Source organism: Emys orbicularis, chromosome 10 (assembly GCF_028017835.1).
Source record: "Emys orbicularis isolate rEmyOrb1 chromosome 10, rEmyOrb1.hap1, whole genome shotgun sequence".
NCBI lineage: Eukaryota > Metazoa > Chordata > Testudines > Emydidae > Emys > Emys orbicularis.
The window spans coordinates 3344872-3367529 of record NC_088692.1 but is presented as its reverse complement, the minus strand read 5'-3'; the positions used below and the strand labels follow the sequence as shown (position 1 = coordinate 3367529).

Here is a 22658-nt window from a genome sequence, read left to right as displayed (position 1 = left end):
CCTGGCCGGCTGCCCATTCAGCAGGTCTCTGCGTCCAGCCCTTCCCATCCCCCCGGCTCCAGAGGGCAGGAATCACGTCTCTTGATCCGTCCGTTCTTGCTGTGAGGCCTGGCCTTAGCGCTGCCCTCCTGAAAAGGCCCAATGGATGCAGCAGAGCAAAGAGCATCAGGAGCTACCAGGGCCACGTGCTTTTCAGGGACCCCAGATGGCTCCTTGCTCCTCTGAGGAGGGAATCCAGAGAGTAGCTGGCCCGTGACAGGGGGACCCTCGTGGTTCTGTCTCAGGAGCAGGCTCTTGGCAGAGATGCAATCATCAGCTACTGGCATTTCACCTGCTGTGTGACGCGCTCTCCAGGCCGGTGCCAGGGCTGGGTGCATTTACTTCTAATTTTCGATACTGTCACTTACTTTGTCCCATTTCCTGAGGCGGCAGCAGCTGGAGTTATTTATGCTTCTCTAGTGTCTTTCATCCAAGCAACTCGAAACACTTAACGACCCTTAATTAAGCTTCACCTAGAAACCCCGTGGGGTAGGTGAGCGTTTGCTCCTGTCGCTATTGAAGCGCAGCCACCTCTGGGGTGGGTCGCTGCAGTTGTACGTGCAGGTTAGAGCAGGAAGAGATGAACACCCTGGCCGGTGGAAACGGCGCTGGGAGTGGAAGGAGCAGAGCTGGTGGGGAAACTTTCAGCCTTTGACCAAAAAAAGGAACCGTTTTCTTTGGTGAAAGCTTTTGGGGAAATGTCCTGTTTGACGACGAGCTCTGAGGAGGGATCTGGGTGGGACCCCCGGGGTAGCAGCCCAGCTCCGAGAGGCAGGCACAGAATTGTTAATGATCGGGGCCTGGGATCTAGTTGTACAACAGCGCCTCCTCCTTAGCACTTGATCTGCAGGAGCCAGTGAGCACAGGCAGGACTCTTTCTTAAGGGAATTCCAGTGGATGGGGAGGAAATTTTTTCATTACCCCGGGTCCTTTTTATCTGCACAAGAAGCAAAAATGGTGCAAAGGTCTGTGGAGACCCCCCCCCCCCGCCCCCCAGAAAGCAGCCCTGCCGTTTGCACATCCCTGTTCAGAGAGGCGGCGTGATTCTGTGAAATCACAACCAGACAGCAATGCGAGAGGAGACTGGAGAATCGTTTAACTTCCCTCCTTTGCACTCCCTTTTTCTAAACAATCCGTGCCGTGTAACAGCAGCGATGGGCTGGTACCGGAAAGGTGGGAGGACGGCGAAATGAGCTTACGTCCATGCGTAAATCTTGAATGAAAGCTAACGATAAGAGAGCCCTATGGGAGCTGTTCAGTTCTTTGCGATTGGCTCAGCTCTTGGGGAAGAGGCTTGCTTCAGAGCTGAGCGTGTGAGAAGAGGCTTTGTAGAAGGCTCAATGTGCCCAGTTAGCATCTTGCTCTTGATGATGGGTTGTGGCTGGATTTTCCCCATTGCTCCCCAAAACGCGAGAGCTGTGTTGGGCCCCTCTCTTCTCAGGCTGCCACTTGCTGTGGTGGTTTGGATGATTTTTGGAACCTGGCTACGATGAAATGGAGTGAGACCCGACAACTCATTCCACAGGAAGGCCACCAGCCAGGAGCAGCTTCACTTTACTGCTGAGCTGGGTTGGATTAAAACCTGTTCCCTATAACAACACCTTGCTCTTATATAGAGCTCCTTATCAGTAGCTTTCAGAGTGCTTCACAATCTCTAAAGATCACATAGATTGAGCAGGATCTGGATTCAACCAAGCAGGATTCAACCCCGGGGCTTCCCAAGTCCCATGCTGGCGTTCTAGCCACTGGGCCATCCTTTCTCCCTAGAGGAGTCAAGTGCCAGCGTCCCCTGAGCCGTTTGGTCCGGCACTGTCCCTTGTTTAATTTCCTTTTCAGATCTACTCGTTGCTCCATTTCTCTTGACAAAAGTGAGGGGAGAAAAAACAGAGAAAATTAATAAGAGAATCGATGGTCCCTCTCGTGCCGAGACTGTGTAGAAATGAAATCGCATTCAAGCTAATGGCCCTAATTAAAGACGTTATTACACAGAGGAAATAAGGAGGAACCAGCGATTAGTGGCAGTGTTTTCTACCCTCGTTAAATTGTCCATTCGCCGGGTTTGCTTGTGAATGAGGGTTTCGAAGGCCTGTTCAAAACCACCCCCATGACTGGCCGGGGAGACGCTGTGTAGGAAGTGGCCTGCAAGTGCGGTTGTGTCATGAGAGCGCAGTAGATTTGGGTGAGGGGTTTCCATCCAGAGGGGATGTGGCGAGGGAGCACACACAGGCATTAGCATCTCCTTGGGCTGGGTGATCTAGTTCAGAGCCCCGTGTGATGGCTGGGTGGGACACGATCCCGAGGTCCTGGCCATTGGTGGTTGCACTGCCACTGTCGGGTGTACGTGCTTCTCCCCTCCCCCATTTACCGGACTGGGAGCAGGTGGGGTGGGGTCTAGGTCAGCCCCCTGATGGAGCACCTACCTCAGTGCAGGAGATCTTCAGCTGTAACAACAGAGACACAAACCGAGTGGAAAAGCCACCCCTTCACCATCCCTGCTGCCCTGTCCTCTCCTGCTTGGCCAAAACTAAGCTCCCCCCCCTCAGTAGCAAAGACCCCAATGGCAGAGTTTGCATCTTTGCTGGTTCCCAGGTTTTTGTCTTCTAAAATCCCCAGATCCTCAGTATTCATGGTTTTAAAAAAGAAACGTGGGTCGCGTTCTTCCCCACAGCTTGACCCCGCCCTTAGATCTGGGAGCGTCGTCTCTTTGAACTAGCGAGGAGTGTTGTTTGTTTTGAGCGGCCCTGCACATCTCTGACACGCTTTGGCTTCTGTAATATCTGGGAGAAATATTCCAGAGACTCCCTTGATAACGCCAGCCTTGTCAGGGAGGCGGTCAGGTCTTTTTATCCTGTCAGTTCTTTATTTCCAGCTTTGAGAGCTGACAAAACCTTTTGTAAGTCAGGTTCCTTGTTCTCCTCAAGTATTGCTGGACGGGATTCAGCTTAACCACTTCCATGCATTCAGAACTCCCTTCCTGGAAGCAGAAGACTTTCTATTGGGAGGGGATGATGGCTGACTCTAGAGCCAGTCCTTTGAAGGGGGCGCCTAAGCGTAAAACAACTAGATTTGGGGAGCTTGTGCCCCTCGGCTATTCTCCCACCGATGTGCTTGAGGAGCTGATGGGGTTAGCCCAGCAGCCCGAGCCTGAGTCAGTGGATGCGGGCTCTGAGACTCCCTGCAGTGTAGACGTATCCTGAGTGTCGGAATGAAACACTGAACAAGCATCGTTAACGTGCCCATTAAGAAGACGACCAGCCCCGAGTGTCTGTGCTCATTCTTCCCAATCCTGGGCCAGCCACAACAGAGGACCCCAAAGTGCTTCCAGTGTAAATCATTCACGTTTTCTCTCCACTCCAGACTCCCCTCATCACACTGAGCACTTCTCCTTCCACTGGCCCGCCCCTGGCAATCACAGAGCAAGGCGCGGTTCTCCTGTGTGAAGCGGCGTGTCTTGGTCGGACATCTTGTAGTTATAATTTTTAAAAAAAAGAACCCACCACCAGTCAAATGTTGTAATTGATTAAATGACTCTCCCTCCCCCCCTCCACCCCGCAGGACATTTCAGGGGTCCAGGGAGGAGGAGGGCTGGCTGCCATGTGTAAAAACAGGACTGTTCCAACCAAACCAGCATGTTACGTTACATTTGACATCACTGGCGTCTCAGTAGACTTGAGAAAGGCCACACAGGAAGGCTGTGGCCAGTGTTGAACCTGGTTCTGCCATGGCCCAGGCTAGCACTCAACAACGGGACCAGGCGTCCCTTCCGCCTGCTTCTGATAAAGTGCTTGTCCATTGACTTCAATAGAACCTGTCATGTGCTTAAAGTTACACATGTGCTTTGCTGGACAGGGTCTGTAATCTGTTTGCCCATCTCAGAGGGAGGCACTGTGCATGTTTCCCAACCATCACACTCTGGCTAAGTGGGTTCCCTTTGAAAATCTGTAATCCCTCCACAGCCCCTGTGTTACAGGTGAAATCTTCCCCGCATCCTTTTGTCCTACAGGCATGTTAGCTGGGCTAATTAATTTAACAAATCCAGTTAGGCCAGGAAAGCACATTAAGGACGAAAAGCACCGTGGAAATGTTGACAAATCTTATTCTTCTTCAAGGGTTTTTACCCGTTTTCTGCTAAGCAGAGCTGGGTGAAAGGGGCGGGCTTAGCATGTTTTGTAGAAATCTCCATTGTTTCGCTCTCAGTCGTTTCCTGGCTCAGAACCGTCACTTCGTGCAAAATTCCACTCTCCGATCTGAAAGGTTTGCCTGTCTGTAGAGTGAATCCATTTAATCTGAAAGGAACCAGAGAAATCCAGGCCAAGGACATCTTTGTGCCAGTGTGTTTGCTCTTCTCCAACCGGAAGGATTCCCACCTCCAGCAAACACACGCTAACCTTTGCTCTTCCTTCAGGTTTCCTAGAGCAGCGTGTTCACACTCGCTGCAGCTTTGCTAAACCCATCAAGGCCCCTTCTGCTGGGACAAATTGGGCACAGCGGCTGAGCCTCTCTTCCCAGCGCTTGGGATGAAATGTTTCTCCCACCCTCCCCCGGAAAGCTCTGATTGGAAGTGACACAGCCATTAAAAGCAATCCATGTGTAGCCCCCCATGCAGGATTTTCTTTGGGCTGGTTGAGAAGGAGCATAGTGTAGCGACAACGTTGTGCAGCCAGCATGGAGCTGCAGGCTTGTTAGAGCCGTTTTGCAACGACTCACCCCGACCGCAGTTAATGTCCTGGAGACAGCGGAGCCTCTCGGTAGCCAGCTTTCTTTGGCTTGCGTCTGTAACACTGCTGCAGTTCAGATCCTGCGGCGTTTAGTGGCGGAATAGGGGGTTTCCTGGTAAAACGTCAGCCCAGTGAATTCCATCTCCCCTGCCTGCATTCCCACTTCACCTAGTCTCTGTGTTCTCACCTGCAAAATGGGGTTAACGGTACTTGCCTGCCTCCTGGGCCCCTTGGCTTGCGCAGCCTCTTGTGAATACACGGGTGAGCTGAGTCTCATCAGCATCACAGGCTCGTCCTGGAGTTTTACAGCTTGTCCAAGTGGAGCCAGCGCTGCCCTTCTAGTGCCCGCGTGCCAAGCGCCCTCCTTTAAACCCCGCTGTTCTAGAGCTGCCTTGCTTCCTCTCTGCAGCAGCAGGGTGTCCCGGCCGCCTGGCCGCTCAGTTGTCGGGGATGTGGCTTGGACACTCCTGGGGCGGGGACCTGGCCTTCAGACGGGTTTGGTCAAATGCCACAGGCTCTGTCGCTGATCATAAAGTAACAGGCCCAGAATAGTTCTGCGCTGTTCATGGTTAAAGCCCCCACTTCCTGCTTAGAAATAATGCCCTCGCCAAGCAGCAACTTCCGTTACCTTGTCTCCCTCCGCAGCAGCTTTGCTGTCAAGTCAGTGACATGGGGGGAAAGAGCTTTGCTCCCATACAGTTTTGCAAACATGGTAACTTCTCACCACTCGAAAGCACACTACAGAAGGGGCAATCCAGCTGCAGTTCACTCCCACAGCTGCTGGGCCAGAGAAACCAGTCTCGGGGCAGCATCTTTTCATTCTGCTCCTCACCCCTTAGGGGAAAGATCCTGTCTCCAGCCCAGCCCAGGGACATTTCTGCTGAGTAAGTCGGGCCTGCTTCATTGGCTTCTATTGCTCAACAGGCTACAGACTTGGCTTTAGGCTGGGTCCATTGTGGACTCATTCAGAGATTTTAATTAAGGCCAGAAGGTACCATTAAGCCTGCATAACATAGGCCAGAGGGGAGAGAGGATGCTGACGTGAATCTAAAGGTTGCTGGGAAGATCTCAAGATCTCAGTACCTCTCCCGTGTCTGCTACCTGGCTACAAAGACCAGGGGGGCGTATTGTCCTCACCTGTGGTCTTCATAAACTCTGCCCTGTGGTGGCTGGCCAGCCACGGAATAGACTCTGGGCTGCATTGTCGAGCCCACAGATGGCTAAAATTGTAATTATTCTATTCAAGTACGCCGTTAGCTCTCAGCCTAATGAAATGCAGGCAAGCCCTGAGACTCTCCTCTCAGCCAACAGCAGCAGCTGATTGTGTTGAATACTTGAGAAAAAACCTTTCTGGTGGAGGTGGCAAATTGATTGCTGGGGCGGGGGGGGGCGGTAAAACCAAGCGCCGCATGCAAAGGAGTTTGACAGGCATGACTAAATTCCTCCTCAGAAGAATCCATTGTTTCGAACGCAGCGTAATGCTGCATCTCCCCGGCACTGGAATACACCGCTTCCCTCTTTCCCCAAGGTTTAGCATCCACACACGCAGCCCATTTGTAGCCTGCAGAATTGGCGCTGACTCTAAATCATAATTTTGTGCTTCAATTGTTGTGTTCCAATTAAAGACTGTTGATTCAGGAGCTCCCTCGGAGAGTTAATCACTTGGCATTTCCTGTCGCCTTTTCAAACGTTCCTTGACACCGAGTGATACCTTGGCCCAGTCCCTTAAATCAGCGATTCTCAGACTTTCAGGCCTAGCGTACCTCCTCCAAAGCTCAGCAGGCCTTGGTGCCCCACCTCTGTCCCTGTAATCACTGGATTTGGAATGAATTGCAGGCAGTGGTACAGCTTGAGAACGGCTGCCGTAAGCAGTCTGGTAGCTGTGTGCGTTGTTGGGTTCGGTGCACGATGACTTAGGTTCAGTGACCAGCTCTCTGAGAAAGGGGGTCAGTGCTGCATTTAATGGCAGCTTGCCTTGTGCCGTCTCTCCCTGCGTCAGGGGGTCATCGCTCATGTTGTGAGTGTTGCAGACTTGGCAGCTGACAACCTGATGTATCTGCCCTTGCATTTGAGTCTCACTCTCTAACTGCTCCTGTCAACCAGTCTCTCTGGTCACACCCTGACCCTGGTGATAATGAGGCTGTCGGATTCAGACAAGCGTGGCATCAGGTTCCCGTCCGTTCCTCTCCCGCCTGTTGGTGTGCGGCTCGGGGAGCACGTTGGCTGGGCTCCATATGATTACCGGGCCTTTCCCTTCTCACCAGGGCAATTAACCTATTCATTAAAAACGCTGCTGGACTCTAGACCTTGAATGTACAAGTAGCAGTGCCTGAGGGAGCGAATCGTGAATTTGTGCTGGTGAAAGGGGCTGCATTAGCTGCCCCGCCCCCCCCGGCCCCCGCTCTCCCCCCAGGTTGAAGGGTTCAGTGTAGCTGAATGCTGAGTGTCTCCCCCACAGCTCCCTGCCAGCGTGTCTCGGCCCTGCACAGCATCTCCGTGGCCCACTTGCTCCGTGGCCGGCCCACTGAGGGGAGAGGGTTTGGCAAAGGGGGAGCTTGCTGCGTCCCATTCCACGCGCTCAGGAAAGGGAGTCAGTGATTGGGTGAGCTGGGACCCAGGGGTTGGAGGACCAGCCAACCTACAGGAGGAAAAGAGGGCAGAGAATGGGAGCTGTCACCCTGGGAGGCAAGGGGGGCAAAGACCCAGCCCTTCCCCTTCTAGGAGCTCTGCACCGGGGAGAGGGGTCTGCAGGGTCAGGGGAGACAGACAGAGGTGGGGCGGGGACAAGGCTGGACAGGCGGGAGTGGAGCCAGTGAGCTGGGGGGTGCAGAAGGCTGGGGGAGGGCAGGGAGGCAGGTTACAGGCAGAGGGCAGACGGAGGGGGAAGGGGTAGTGGCGGGTAGAGGGGGTGCTCTGGTGGGGGCACACGGTGTCCAGGACCATCCGCGTTCATTAAGGCCCCACAACGTTGTTTTCTGGGTCGAGCTCAGGACGCCCAGTATGTACAGCACCGGGCACACCTGAGTTAGAACAGCACAGCCTGGCTCAGCCAAGGGCACTTCCTGGCTATTCGCCTTTCCTCCTGACTCAAATAGGGCAGAATAAGCTCCACACTGCTGTAGGCCAAATGCAGGAGTGACACCAAATTGGTTCCATTTTTTCCAATCCAATCTGCCACTTTGGCCGTCTGTCCAGGTTCTTAGATGGCACCCACCACTGTGCTATCCTGTCCCCTGGCCTGGGCCCCACTCCCCTGACCTGGCCCCCCCCAGGCTTGTGTCTAGCCCCACTTTCCTGGCCTCTCTCCCCCACTGTTTGGGGTTTGGAGGGAACTGCTCTTATTTGAGGCTGAGCTCAGACCAAAGTCCTGCTTCCAAATGGCCCCAAACTCAGACCTGAACTTGGAAGCTCTAGGTGGCAGGTTCCCCAGCCTGCTCCCCCTGTAGCCGGGGGTTACCCTAGACTGACGCAGGAGGAGACGGTCATGCTCCAGCCCCGGGGGGACGGGAAGCCCCCGCTGCCTTTGCCTTTCGCCCCCAGCTCCTGAGAGCTATCAGCCCGGAGAGGCTGGCACAGATCACTTCAGCCTGGGGTTTCCAGGGTGCAACGGACAAAGAAAGGGCTTTGAGTAGAAAGGCTGGGTGCGAACGGGAGCAGGGCATGCTCTCTGCTCCCCAGACGGACACGCCATCGGCCCCAGCTCTTGGAGTTTGGAAGCCTTTGCCTGCTAGAGCCCCATGACATGGATGGGTGACCTGTGGGCAGGGCCGGCTCCAGGCACCAGCTTAACAAGCAGGTGCTTGGGGCGGCCAAGGGAGAGGGGCGGCACCTGCGGCAATTCGGGGGCGGCAGGTCCCTCACTCCCTCTAGGAGCGAAGGACCTGCCGCTGAACTGCCACCGCCGATCGCGGCTTTTTTTTTTTTTTTTTTTGCTTGGGGCGGCAGAAATGCTGGAGCCGGCCCTACCTGTGGGGAGCCCCTAGCGCGTGTGGGGGAACTTCAGGGGCTGTGTTTCTGGGGCAGGCTTTGAGCGTAGGGAGAAGGGTGCTTGTTCGCAGGAGCTGGGGGGTAACGGGTAACTGCTGGCAATGCACCGGCGTAGCCCCGGGAGAGAGAACGACACGCGGGCGCTGGCCGTCTGGGGAGATCAGGGTAAGGCAGAGAGCTGGCCAGAAGGGAGTGTGACGTGGGCCCCTGCGCGGAGACAGGTGATGGCAGGAGAGCTGGCTGGGGCAGACCCCGGAGTGCCGCTGACACTGGGACAGGGGCCGTGGTTGCTGGTTCGGGTTTCCCGGGGTGGCTGGCCTTGGGGCAGTGCTGTATTAATCCGGCCGCCGCCCCGTATGCTTACTGACTCCAGCAGGGGAAGGGGTGTGAGTGTCCGGTGGTGCAGCTGGCTGTTGTGTGCCGGGAGCGGACTGATGCCCTTTCCCCACTTGGCTCTGCCAGGCCCGGCAGGACAGTCACAGGGCGATTCCTACCCAGTGCATCTTCTGCGAGGTCGTCCATGTCTCCGGCTCCATCTAGTGTCCAAAAGAGGCATTGCTCATCATACAAGCCGGGGGCCCTATAAGCAGTGGTCTCCAACCCTTTTACGCCCAAGATCACTTTTTGAATTTAAGGGCAACCCAGGATCTATCCTGCCCCTTCCCTGAGGCCCTGTCCCACTCACTTAATCCCCGCTTTCTCCATCGCTTGCTCTCCCCCATCCTCATTCACTTTCACCGGGCTGGGGCAGGGAGTTGGGTTCGGGAGGGGGTGCAGGCTCTGGGCTGGGGCAGAGGGGTTCGCAGTATGGGAGGGGGCTCTGGGCTGAGCCTGGGGCAGGGGGTTGGGGTGTAGGAGGGGGCTCCGGGTTGGGGTAGAGTGTTGGGGTGCAGGAGGGGGTACGGGGTGCTGGCTCTGGGAGGGGGCTCAGGGCCGGGGCTAGGGGTGCAGGAGGGGCTATGGGGTGCTGGCTCTGGGAAGAGGCTCAGGGCTGGGGCTTGGGTGCAGGAGGGGCTATGGGGTGCTGGCTCTGGGAGGGGGCTCAGGGCCGGGGCTTGGGGTGCAGGAGGGGGTACGGGGTGCTGGCTCCAGGAGGGGGGCACTTACCTCGGGTGACTCCTGGGCAGCAGCGCAGCGGGGCTGGGCCCCACTCAGGCACATCGGCACCTCCTCCCCATCACGGGCTGGGCCACCCTGCCAGCCAGTAGTGCACCACGTGGCCATGCCGCTCCCCGAAGGGGCCAATGCACCTCTGCGGCCCCTGGGGGAGGCACGTGGCACCGTGTGCTGCCCCTCTCTGCAGGCATTGCCCCCATAGGCTGGAAATGGGGAGCTGGGGCCCAGGGGAGCCGCACGGGGAGCGGCGTGGGCCGTGGCAGGCAGGGAGCCTGCCTTGGCAGCATGCAGCCCCACTGCACCAGCGCAGCCAGAGATCGACCAGTTGATCGCAATCGACGGGTTGGGGACCACTGCCCTAAAGAGAAGATGGTCTCTCTTGTCCACAAAGTATTTTAAATAGCACTTGAGTCGTTTTTCTCTCATCTCTGGTGAATCTAGTGGATTTACACCAGGGATTAAACTGGCCCGAGGTGCTTTAACCACCCGTTTTGATACAGAGAACGGGAGTCGCTTTAGAATCTGAAAAAGAAAATAGCGACAGCACTCCAGTTTGGTGCTCTCTGGCTAGATTTCGCATTTCACTTTCCATGCACCTCTTCTTGTCCAGGCCTGCAGCAGCGACCTCCGAGGGGTCCCTGGGCTCTGGAACATACTGGGGGGGGACTGGCTGTGAGCCCAAGTGATCTGGCTGAGCCTGGCATCACGGAGCTTCAGAACGCTTACCTGAGCCAAGGTGCTGAGCCATGCACCTTTGTGACCTCTCCTCAGCCGTCCAGAGAACAGAAGAGGGAGTCCTGTCGTCCCACTGGCAAGTCTCCCTTGGGTGGTTCTGGTTCCCTGTAGTGTTGACGAGGGAGAGTCTCACCGGAGGTGGGATCAGACTGCGTGCGGGGCCCCTCCAGTGGTAAGGTTGCAAGTGCGAGTCAGCCCCAGAGCCGGGCGCTGTATTCTTGTGCTGGTCTTTTCCTTTGGGGGCGTTCGTCTGGGTTTGTCTTCCAGATCCGACCCTAAACCATCCCCGAAAGGACAGTTAATACCGTCTGCCATCCTGCCAAACTGGAGCTTCCCCTAGAAGAAGGGAAAGGAATAAGGGGTTTGGATACCATTGCAAAGGCTGGCGTTGTTTTTCCTTTGTTTTCTGGATGGTTAAAAGAATGTTCAGGGTGGTTGTTGCGATGATAACCCTGAGCCACACGGACCGGGTTCAGGCTGTAATAGCGAGCACGGGTTTCATTAACATTGGGTCCATAAGACACCCCCCATGTCCACCCAGCGCAAGGCCTAGCATGGCTCCTTGGAGCACTCTGCTGTTAGCCTCTTCCCTAGCTAGAATTCACCATGGATTCCTGCCCTGTGCTTGTGCTCCCGTTTCTGCTCCTCAAACGCTCTTTGCCTCTTACCCGTTAATACATCATTTCTTCGCCGGCAAGTCGGGGGCAGCGGCTCCGTCAAAGGCCTTTTTGAAAGTCATTTCAAACGTGAACCCTCCACAGCTCAGCAAGGGAAGAGTTTGAGGGGTCGGGCTCTGTGACAGCTCCTGTGGAAGAAGTGAGAGGTCGCACTGAAGTCTCCAGAATGAAAGCTGCAGCTCTCCTTCCCTGTGGCTGCCTCCCCTGCTGGAGTCTCTCATGGGACCGCACTCAGGGCTTGCTTGGCAGTAATGGACAGACAGAGTAGTTGAGGCTGCTGGATACAGACAGACCCTGTGGTTGACTCTGGCTCCAAGACTGATGGACACACCCTAGGATCACCCTACAGGGTCTCCCTAGCTCTTGGCCTGGATTAAGCAGCCTTAGAACGCCCTATTGACTATTCCACACCACCTACTGGGAAACGTGTGCTGCTGCTGGACCAGTAACCCCAAAGAGGACAGCAGCGGTAGCGTGGGGAGGCTAGGCTCTCCGCTGCTTTGTGAAGGGAGCACCTCCGAACGCACCAGCACAGTGGCTCAGCTTTGCAGCCCGTGCGCAGAGCATTGAGAAGGCGCGTGCGCTTGGGAAGGGCAGGATCGCATCTGCTTGCACTGCTCAAGTCAATCAGTAAATGACGAGAGTGTTGTCTTTAGCGCATGTGGGGAAGTTGGCATGTTGTGTTCCTTGCACCAAATCCCCTGACTTGTCTGTTTAACCTAAAAAATGGAATCAGACTTCACAGACTAATGACACAGGGAGGAGGGTCTACCGGTCTGTTTATCATATAAATTGTTTTGGGGGCCCTGAAACAGGCATTGTTAGAGGGGACGGAGTGCATCATGCCACACAGCATTAGAAAGAGAGGCTCCCAGCCTATTACCATGGAAGATGCAAGTTGTATGGCTGATCTGGACAATTATGCCGAGCAGACAGAGAGCCGCTCCCCATCCTGTTTGACAACGTGGGCTCGCCCTCCGAGATCAGACTGAATTCTCAACAGTGCTGCGCGGTGCTGGCTGCCAGCCTCCATGCCAATAGGAAGAATTAGAATCCCAGGCTGAATCCACCAAGACAACCACTGTCTGCTGAGGCCAGTGAAGGCAGTGCTGGAGTGTGGCATGTCTGACCCACACGTAGCCTTCCCTGACTTATCGCTTTTAGAGAAAAATCTGATCGTTTTGGACAAACGTCCCATTTCAATATTGGTTTCTCACCTTGGTCTTGATCCTGCACACTTCACTCACCCAAGTACTCTCACTGAGCGCCATGGCTGAGTAGGTTCCTGCTGTCCAGCCCGTTATTGATTCGTGACTGTAACGCGAGTCGGGTGTCCCTTGAATACTGGTGCGTTGGGCTAGGGACTAACACTTGCATTCTTGTTTACATTTCTTTAACAACTCCTAGAAACTGAAGCATTTTCGGGATTTATTTATTTTTCTTTTTAAATTTGAATGTCAGCCATGCAACCAGAACAACCAGCTCCAATTAATCAGTTCTGCTCATGGTCAGCTAAGGGGGTTACAGCTCCAGCCCCCGTCAGGACAAGACCCTTGTTGTTTGTTATTTCTCCCCATATTTCCTAGTGCACCACTGGCCTTTCATGCCATCGGAGAACCATCCGGAGCTCCCTTCCAGAGGCCTGACTCGGACCTGGAAAGCAAGGCGAGGCAGCACTGATAAGAAGTCAAGATGGTCAAAAACGCCAACTCCTCAAGGAAAACAAAAACTCTGATTATAGGCCCCTTCTCGGAGGGAGAATGACTCTAATTCCAGCCCAGCCCTTCAGAGTGAAGTGAGATAAACCCTGGTTATCGAATTTACCCAGCGAGGGCCTCTGGGACAGGCTATTAAGAGCTTTAGGGATTTTAAACAACAGTGGAGCAAATGCATTTCCGAAACAGCTGCATCAGGCAGTGCTGGGCTAATAATAACGTGTTGATGCTCCCGCGGTCTCCGGGCCATATTGGAGAGTGATGGGCACACGCTGGGAGGAATCACTTATTGAAGCGTGGTCTGGGAGAGAGACACTTCAAACAAGCTCTGAAATTAAGGTCTGCAAGAAAATTAGAGGCCTTGAGGGGTTTTTTTCTTTTTGATTTGGATGGTGACATTTTCCCTAACAAAGCTGTATTCATGGACGCAAGACATTAATTTCAGCCTTTTTTAAAAAAAAAGCACTGGAAGAACAGCAGGGTAATAAGCATGTGACTCAAATGGCCTTCAAGGTAGAAATTTAGTTTTTAAAAGGGGCAATTCTTCTTAAGTGGCTAAGGGGCCACTGTTGTGAGTGACTGTTAGACTGCATCAGAGGCAGGCTCAGAGAAGCAGTCGTCTTGGCGTTAGGGCTGCACCCAGAGCAGGAACAACCTGCCAGAGACTGCACTCACTAATCTTTAGTAGGTTCTGTTAATACAGCAATGAAGTGCCCCACTCTGGGAATCAGCGGCCATCGGGAATCCAGCCCAGCTGCTCTGCCCTCTCCTTAACCGAGTTTGGAGCAAAGGTCATAGAGAGACTAGCCTGGTACAGAGCTGAGAGGGACCATGACATGCAGAGAGGTATGAGTCCCGGCCTGCCAGGGCTGGCTGTCTGAAGGCACAGTTGCCCAATGGTCAGCACAGGGCTTGTGAGTCAGGACTCCTGAGTTCTGTTCCTGGCTGTGATGCTGCCTGTGTGTGAGATCTTGGGCAAGTCAGACAGGACAGTGATGAGGGCGACAGAAGTACTTAGCTAGCAAGTGTCTGTACTCGGCTACTGTCGGACACGTAGGTAACACTGGCACAGGCAGGCACGGCACTTGAGGTGCCTGGGATGGAAGGTGCCCTGTATGTGACCCACTCCCAGAGGTGCTGGAACAATTTTTACAGTGCGGGTGCTGAAGGCGGAAACCACGTATTTGGGCTGTTAGTACTACAGGGGAGTCGCATCTTACGCGGGGGTTAGGTTCTAAAGTCAGCACGTAAGGCGAAAATCGCGTATAGTCCAACGCTCATTGAGTGGAATGGCGGGCGGAATCGCCCGCACTACAGGTACAGTGTTTACATGGTTATTTTTCTCTTTTTTTGTTTTGTTTTGCCGAGCGCGTATAGTTAAAATCACAAGTTAAATGCGCCTATGATGCGACTCCACTGTACTTCACACCAGGGGGTGCAGCAGCCCCCTACTTCCCGCCCCTGCGCCCCCTGCTGCTGTTGCCTTATCTAGTCGGCATGCAGAGGAGGAGAGGCTCCTGGGGAGGAGGGTGAAGGCTGCCCTCCATATCCCTAAGGGAGAGGAGGCAGCTGCTCTTTGCAAGCCCTCTCCCGAGGGCCGTTACCTGCAACGGGACGCTGGCTGCATCGCAGGAGAGTTGTATGAGCTCTGCCATTTCCCCCTGCAAATCCTTTAGGTGCGAAGGCATTGGGAATCCTGCTCCAATCACTCATTTCACTTCTTAAACAAACCAACCCCAAAGCCGCCTCCTCCATGGGTTATTGCTGGGGAATGCAACTAGATGGAGCTATTATAACAGGTTGGAAAACCGTTCCCAGAGAGTAGTTATCACTGGTTCACAGTCAAGCTGGAAGGGCATATCGAGTGGGGTTCCACACGGATCGGTTCTGGGTCCGGTTCCGTTCAATGTCTTCATCAGTGATTTAGATAATGCCATGGAGAGTACATTTATAAAGTTTGCGGCTGATACCAAGCTGGAAGGGATTGCAAGTGCTTTGGAGGATAGGATTAAAATTCAAAATGATCTGGAGAAATGGTCTGAAGTAAACAGGATGAAATTCAATAAGGACAAATGCAAAGTACTCCACGTAGGAAGGAACAATCAGTTGCACACGTACAAAATGGGAAATGACTGCCTAGGAAGGAGTACTGTGAAAGGGATCTGGGGGTCATAGTTGATCACAAGCTAAATATGAGTCAACAGTGTAACGGTGTTGCAAAAAAAGCAAACATCATTCTGGGATGTATTAGCAGGAGTGTTGTAAGCAAGACACGAGAAGTAATTCTTCCGCTCTACATCCACACTGATATGGCCTCAACTGGAGTATTGTGTCCAGTTCTGGGCGCCACATTTCAGGGAAGATGTGGACAAATTGGAGAAAGTCCAGAGAAGAGCAACAAAAATGATTAAAGGTCTAGAAAACATGAGCTATGAGGGAAGATTGAAAAAATTGGGTTTGTTTAGTCTGGAGAAGAGAAGACGGAGAGGGGACATACCACCAGTTTTCAAGTACATAAAAGGTTGTTACAAGGAGGAGGGAGAGAAATCATTTTTCTTAACCTCTGAGGATAGGACAAGAAGCAATGGGCTTAAATTGCAACAAGGGCGGTTTAGTTTGGACATTAGGGAAAACTTCCTGTCAGGGTGGTTAAGCACTGGAATAAATTGCCCAGGGAGGTTGTGGAATCTCCCTTATTGGGGATTTTTAAGAGCAGGTTGGATAAACACCTGTCAGGGATGGTCTAGATAATACTTAGTCCTGCCATGAGTGCAGGGGACTGGACTAGATGACCTCTCGAGATCCCTTCCAATCCTGCGTTTCTATGGAAATTGTTCCTAGACACCCTCCCCCTCAACCCTGCCTCTCCGCCCCGCAGGGTAAGTGTGCTGAGTGTGTCCCTGCTCTCGGCAGCGCTGAGCCTTAATGGCAGGGCCCAGCAGGGTCTATCTTGTTAGCGTTCCTGGTGTCTGCAGTCAAAGAGCTGCTCTCCGAGCAACGCCGCCGCGCCCTTGTTGAGACGTGCCCTCGCAGCCAGGAATCTGTCTTTTTCCTGCAATGATTTCATCAGTCCCCAGCTGTCCTGCCCCTTTAAATCAGAGGCTGCACTCCAGGGGGTGCTCAGCTCCACAGGACTGTGTTACATCACAGAGGGGGATGCTGAGACCTACCCAATCTGCTTCCAGCAGGTTGTGTAGCCTCATTCCTCATGGCTATAGGAAATGCATGCGCTATAGGGGACTAAGTCGTCTCCCTGCAGGTCCCCCGATAAGATGTTAAAGGGATGCTGTATTTGATCTTAGAGGAAAGGCCACTGTTATGTGAACAGCAAAACACATCAATCAGGTAGCAGGTGTCTAAGAAGTGAATGGATCAGACGTCTCCCACCGCTAGGGCTGGGCGTGTCCCCCGGGTGGCAGGCCTGGGAAGGGGGTAGATTGTGAACTGGCCCCACTGCGGCCTGCTCCCTCTCGGAGCTCCTCTGTCCAGAATTGTCTCTACCCATGTTGTGCAGCCTCTGTTCTGTTTCCCTCCTAGGCATGGCTGACCGAGATCCATGAATACGCACAGCAAGATGTGGTCCTCATGCTACTGGGAAATAAGGTGAGTTGGGCCCGGCCACAAAGCCAAGCTAGTTTCCGGACAGTCACCCTGTCTCATTGCCAGTCAGGTCCAGAACGCCCCCGCCTATGGGAGCTCCGCAGTAGTGGGCATTAGCCATCTGCAGACGTCGTTTCAAAGCCTAACATTGGCATGAAATGTTGGGGGCTCTCGGGAGCCCAGGAATGCCTCCATCATGAGTTGGCAGGAAATCCACTTTGTTCCTGATGCTCCCTGAAGCAGGCATCACTCAAAGCTAGGGAACCTCCCCAGGAGGCTTCCGGTGCTGCTGGGCGGGCCCTCAGCAAGGTCTCTTAGCAAATGTAATCAGGAGAATTAGGTTATGGGGGGACGCAGACTGGGCTAATTGTCTGGCAGTGCCCTGCCCTCACTGTGCTGCGGCATTTGCTGATCCATGGGCCTGACCCTTACAAGCGATCTGGGCTCCCTTTCTGAGTATCCAAATTACCAGCTGCATGAGTGACCCTGGGGCAGGGCACCCGGTTACCGACATGGAGGTGGGCGGGGTCCTATGTCTGGGGAGGTTTGTGTTGGCAGAGCCCTCTGACTCAGCCGGTTTGCGGAATTGGGGTGTGTGATACTTCTTGGGGGAAACTCCCGTTTCTTCACTTTGTTACATTGTTGCCTGATGTCAGCATGCCCGGAACCTACTGTACAGCGTTAGTGATGCTTAGGGCATCTATCACCTCTTCGCTCCAAGGCTCTTGAGGCACTTTGCAGACATTGGGCCCAATCCACTAACAGATTTTGCTGGCTTCCACTGGGGGAGAATGTGGGCTGCAAGGCCCTGTACGCCACTGTAGTGCAGGCTCTTACTACAGTGACAGAGGGGGGTTTCCGTCGCTGTAGTAAATCCACCTCCTGGTCAATGGAAGAATTGAGAGAGTAGGGACCCGGCGGTTGACCTGGATTGATTGTATCGTTGCTGGGTAGAGATAGAACATCAGATGTGTGCTTGTTTCCCTGTTGACTCGGTTTAGGGCAGCCCTGCCACTCCATCCATTCATTGCAGGAGACTCCTTGGACAAGTGCGGCTTTAATCTCCCTCTGGGGCTGAAGCCAAGTGTGCGTCGATTCATTGCTTAGTTCTCCAACTCGATAATTCTAGCCTTTCTGCCTTCTATTGAGCCGTCATTCAAGGATCTCAAAGCATTCAACAGGCATAAGTAACTGTGTCTACAGTGAGGTGAGGTTGACCTAATTACGTCGCACAGGGTGCAAAATTCTTCACAGCCCTGAGCGATGTAGCTACTTGACCTAAGTTTAGACTCCTAGACCTCATAGAACCATAGTCTAACCCCCTGCCAAGATGCAGGATTTGTTGGGCCTAAACCATCCCAGACAGATGGCTCCAGCCTCCTTTTGAAAACCTCCAGTGAAGGAGCTTCCATAACCTCCCGAGGCGTCTGTTCCATTGGCCGACAGTTCTTACAGTTAGGGAGTTTTTCCTGAGATTTAATCTAAATACTGTAGTTTGAACCCGTTGCCTCTTGTCCTGCCCTCTGTGGCAAGAGAGAACAACTTTCCTCCATCTTTTTTATGGCAGCCTTTTAAGTATCTGAAGACCACGATAGATGTCCCCCCTTAATGTCCTCTCTTCTAGGTGTAGCCCAGGTTGGGTCTGTGAGTTATTACTTGGCCAGTGTTTGATTCTTGGGTGACCATGAGAGGTGCTTTCCATCGGTAGGCTCCGGAGGAACAGGGGCATGTTTGGTATGGAACATGCAGGCCTGTCTGGAGATCTGCTTTACTGAGCTGCATGGGGGCGAGTTTCTTCCCCAGTCTACAAAGCAGGTCCTTAGTGGGAGGAATGAAGAGATGTCCGTAGAGTCTGGATATATGTTGGTCCCTGCCTGTGGGGATCTAGCAATGATCATGCTTCTCTGAGGGTTGGTTCAGCACTTGCTTTCCCTCCTGAGAAGCAGAGATCCGGATGGACAGATCCTTGCCTTCTCTTTCCTTAGTGATAAACACTAGGACACCCAAACTGTGACCGCCCACCTGGCCAGGAGTCAAAGGGCCGAACCCAACTCGCTCGTGAACTAGCGTGGATCCCAACCAGCTGCATCCTCAACCTGGGCAGCTCCCAGTAAGGCCAGCTGCCCTCTGGATCCAAGCAGCCTGGCGTTTCTCTGGCTGCCCTGCCCATGCTCCCCTGGGTTTGAGAGCGGGAGCTGCGCTAGCCAGAGCCAGGCACGCTTGTCAGATTCTTCTCTGATACCAGACTCCAATTTTGTTGGCCTGAGACCATTCTCGCCTTGGTGCCGTAAGAGCTGATTTGCAAGAACATTACAAATGTTCTCCTGAGAATAGTCACTTGGAAGCAAAGCTTTGGGAATGAACAGAATCGCTCGTCTTCATTCAGATCTCCTCACCTACAAATCCGTTTCCCGTTACCGGGGAGGGGGCTGCTGCTGGGAACGAGAGGCCAACTCCGACGCAGTGCTGGTTGTTTCCGCTAACCTAAGCGAATTACAAACACTTCTTGTTTATTGCATCGTGCCAGCTGCTGGATGAGGAGTCTGATCGGGACCTGCATGCGTCTGCCTGGGTGTGCATGGACCAGTGGTCTATTGAAGGGCCTCTCTTGTTCGTTCCAGGGTGTCTCTAGGACCTTCTTTGAAGTGAATGCCTTGGTGAGCCCGTCTGGAACTCGTTGAATTTAATTTCCACTCCAGCCTACTCTTCCACACCCTCAGGGTACATTGCTCTGAACCCCTGACCCCCGCGCATGGCTCCTTCCCCTTTATCCAGAGAGCAGGGACCCGGCGGTTGACTTGGATTGATTGTATCTTTGCTGGGTAGAGAGAGAACATCAGATGTGTGCTTGTTTCCCTGTTGACTCGGTTTAGGGCAGCCCTGCCACTCCATCCATTCATTGCAGGAGACTCCTTGGACAAGTGCAGCTTTAATCTCCCTCTGGGGCTGAAGCCAAGTGTGCGTCGATTCATTGCTTAGTTCTCCAACTCGATAATTCTAGCCTTTCTGCCTTCTATTGAGCTGTCATTCAAGGATCTCAAAGCATTCAACAGGCATAAGTTAATGCTGTCTCCCATCCCCCCGCGACACAGGGAAGTATCGTCTCTCCGTATTATAGATGGGAAATTGAGGCACAGAGTAGCTAAGAGGATTTGTTCAAGGTTAAGTTAATGACAGAGCCGTGGATGGAACCCAGGAGTCCCAATTCTCTCTCTTGCTCTGAGCATTAGACCATATGCCCTCTTTCTTAGAGCAACAAATCATGGCACAGAAATTGCAGCCTTAGCCCTCCTTGTGCTTTCCCGGCTCCAGCAACTCAAGCTGGTCTCCCCAGCACGTGTATGGGAGAAAAGACGCCTCCTCCTTTGGCCCAGCTCTCTTGTAAAGGAAGTGAAATGTGATTTACTGGTGAAGCGGCGTGGGGCGGGGATGCTGAGTGACTGTACTATTCATGTCTGTGTCACCCTGCACTCCATAGCTTTGCCTGACATTGCTCTGCTGATCCATTGCAAATTGCTCTTTGTCGTTATCGCTGCTAGGTGGATTCGACCCAGGACAGAGTGGTAAAAAGGGAAGATGGAGAGAAATTAGCCAAGGTACGTGTCTCCTCGCAGCCCAAGACTTCGCCCAGATAAATTAGCTGCTGCTTGCACTTGCTTGGGAAAGTTGCATTTACGGTTAAGCTGTGAGGCTACATCAGCTAAACAATGAGCCCCCAGTGCTGAAGGGTGGTGCAGGGGCCAGTCTGTAGTGGGAAGGAGCCTGCACGGTGCTGCCTTGGATTGCTTGACTTTCATTTCTTGTGTTTCTTTCCCCCTCTCTCTCCTCTCTGCCTCTCCTTGTGCTTTCCCAGCTCCTTCTCACCCCTCACGCTGCCCTCGCTTTGCCACCTCGCTGCTGTTTTCAGTGCTTTGCAGAATAACCCTCCTCCTGGTATTTTTCCCAGCAACCCCTCCTGTCCTCCCTGAGTTTCCCCTAAATGCCACGTTCCCCTCAAGAACCCTCTCTGGCAGGGTCAGGTTACAAAGCCTCTGTCACTTTGCACAGCTGGAGTCGGATGGGTTGGTTAGAGACTGTGTCTGGAGCTGGGCTCTCTTGTACCAGGCAGACAGCAGGAACCCGTGGCCTGTTCTGGGCCACTGATGGGTCTTGTACTGAGACGGGTCTTGTCTTGCAGGAGTACGGAGTGCCCTTCATGGAGACCAGCGCGAAAAGCGGCTTGAATGTCGACTTGGCCTTTACGGCCATTGCAAAGTAAGTTAACTGTCCTACTGCTGCCTCTCCTGTTGGAATGCAGTCTGCACCGCCCCCAGAGCTCCGCTCCCTTCCGGCACTGCCACAAAACGAGTTCACTGAACGTTAAACAATGAAACAAAAACTACAGCCTGCCATTGCCACGGCATGATCTTAGCATGCCACGGTACGGCGTGGGTCACCCTGCCCCCAAGACAGAATCACAGCCCCCATCTTTAAACCAGCCTCTGGGGTTTGTTTCCCTTTTGTATAAGTGGGGGGAAGTTCTTAGAAATGGCCATTTGAAAACCATTGAAGTTGACTCTGAATTCCATTAATTTTTGGTACCAGTTGTATCTAAGGAGCAAGATGAGTTGATTCTAAGGCTCTCTTACATTGTCTTGCATCTATAACTCTGATTTAGGACAGCACTTAAACGTGTTTAACTTGATGTCTGAAACATAACTTCAGTGGGACTTTAACCATGTGGTTACGTGCTTTCCTGTACCAGAGCCTAAGTACCTAACCCAGCCCAGCTTAGCTTGAGAACGAGCCAAGGCAGTGCGACGAAGATGGCATTGGTAAAGGCTTTTCCTGCCTGTGATTTGCTCCCCGGGGGTTCCTTTTACAGGCAAAGCAATAACCTCGCATCTGTCTCTCCCGCAGGGAGCTGAAACACAGGTCTATGAAGCTGCCCAATGAGCCCAAATTCAAGCTCCATGACTACGTGAAGAAGGAAGTCAGAGGCTCGGGATGCTGCAGATCCTAAAGCGCAGGCTCCAGCAGCCAGGGCAGCTGTACAGAGACTCATGCCAAGTGTTCATGTGCCACACTCCCTCCTCGTGGACAGTATGTGCATGTGTGTTCATTGTCTGTGTGTTCTCGTAAAGGTGAGCTGAGATGTGGAGTGGAAGGAGCAGAAGAAAAGGCTCTTTCCTGGCAGTCCCGACGCTGGCTCTGGTGCAGCCACGACATTCCAGGCACCGCGGCCCAACACCCCATTGTAGTAGTATTCGTTAATTACATGCTGTGATCGCTTCAGGTGGGGTGTAAAACTTCAAGTTCCTCCCAGGGGGACAAAAACGTTGTCTGTCCCACATCAGTCCCTGGGGACCTGTCCATTCCTACGAGCTAACGGTTGCTAATCCTGACATGGGTTTGACACAGACTTTCTCTAACATGTCCAGAGAGGAGTTTGGTATTGGTCCACAAGCACACCTAGATATCAAGAACTCCTGTTATCATGGTGGCTCTTGACACTTACTCCCTCTGTGGCCTTGGGCAAGTCATTTGACCTCCTTGTGTCTTGGTTTCCCCACCTGTAAAATGGGGATGATAATACTTACCCAGCAGCAGAGGGCACTGTGAGGATTAATGTTCGGAAGGCGCTATAGAAGTGCTAGGTATTATTACATGACTGAGGGAAACTCTCTCCCCCCCCATAACTCTGTTTCTGGGCTACCCCGCTCCATTCCGTTTTTCTTTTCCCACTCAGAATTCAATTATGAAAACATTTTGGCCCAGGGTACGTTTTGTGTGTATTATAGATCTATAAACATGCCCAAGAAAGATCTGTTTTCAAGGCAAACATTTTTGTAGTCTCTCCCTTGTTACATATGTCAGTTTTACCATGTTGTGTAACATACATTCCTTGCTAGAGGCTTCTCCTGCTCTGCCCTGCAAAAGACAAGAGCTTAGCTGTCTGGTTTTGAGTAAGCTCCTGCAAACATACCTGTTGTACAGAGAAACCCTGACTATTTACATGTTTGATAAAGGCTTTTGCTCTCCATTATTGCTGCTTCCAGTATTCTGAGTAAGTAAAAAAACCCCAATGTATT

General features: G+C 53.1%; 1 protein-coding gene across 1 annotated transcript in view; it reads left to right on the top strand.

The window, feature by feature from the left end:
* RAB26 (RAB26, member RAS oncogene family) overlaps positions 1 to 21589 on the top strand; it is a 216035-nt gene extending 194446 nt beyond the window's left edge. Inside the window, exons 6-9 of the mRNA XM_065412359.1 lie at positions 16525 to 16590; positions 20127 to 20183; positions 20765 to 20841; positions 21487 to 21589. Of these exons, the coding sequence (XP_065268431.1) occupies positions 16525 to 16590; positions 20127 to 20183; positions 20765 to 20841; positions 21487 to 21589 (303 nt within the window). The remainder of the gene's footprint in view (positions 1 to 16524; positions 16591 to 20126; positions 20184 to 20764; positions 20842 to 21486) is intronic.
* The last annotated feature ends 1069 nt before the right edge of the window (positions 21590 to 22658 follow it).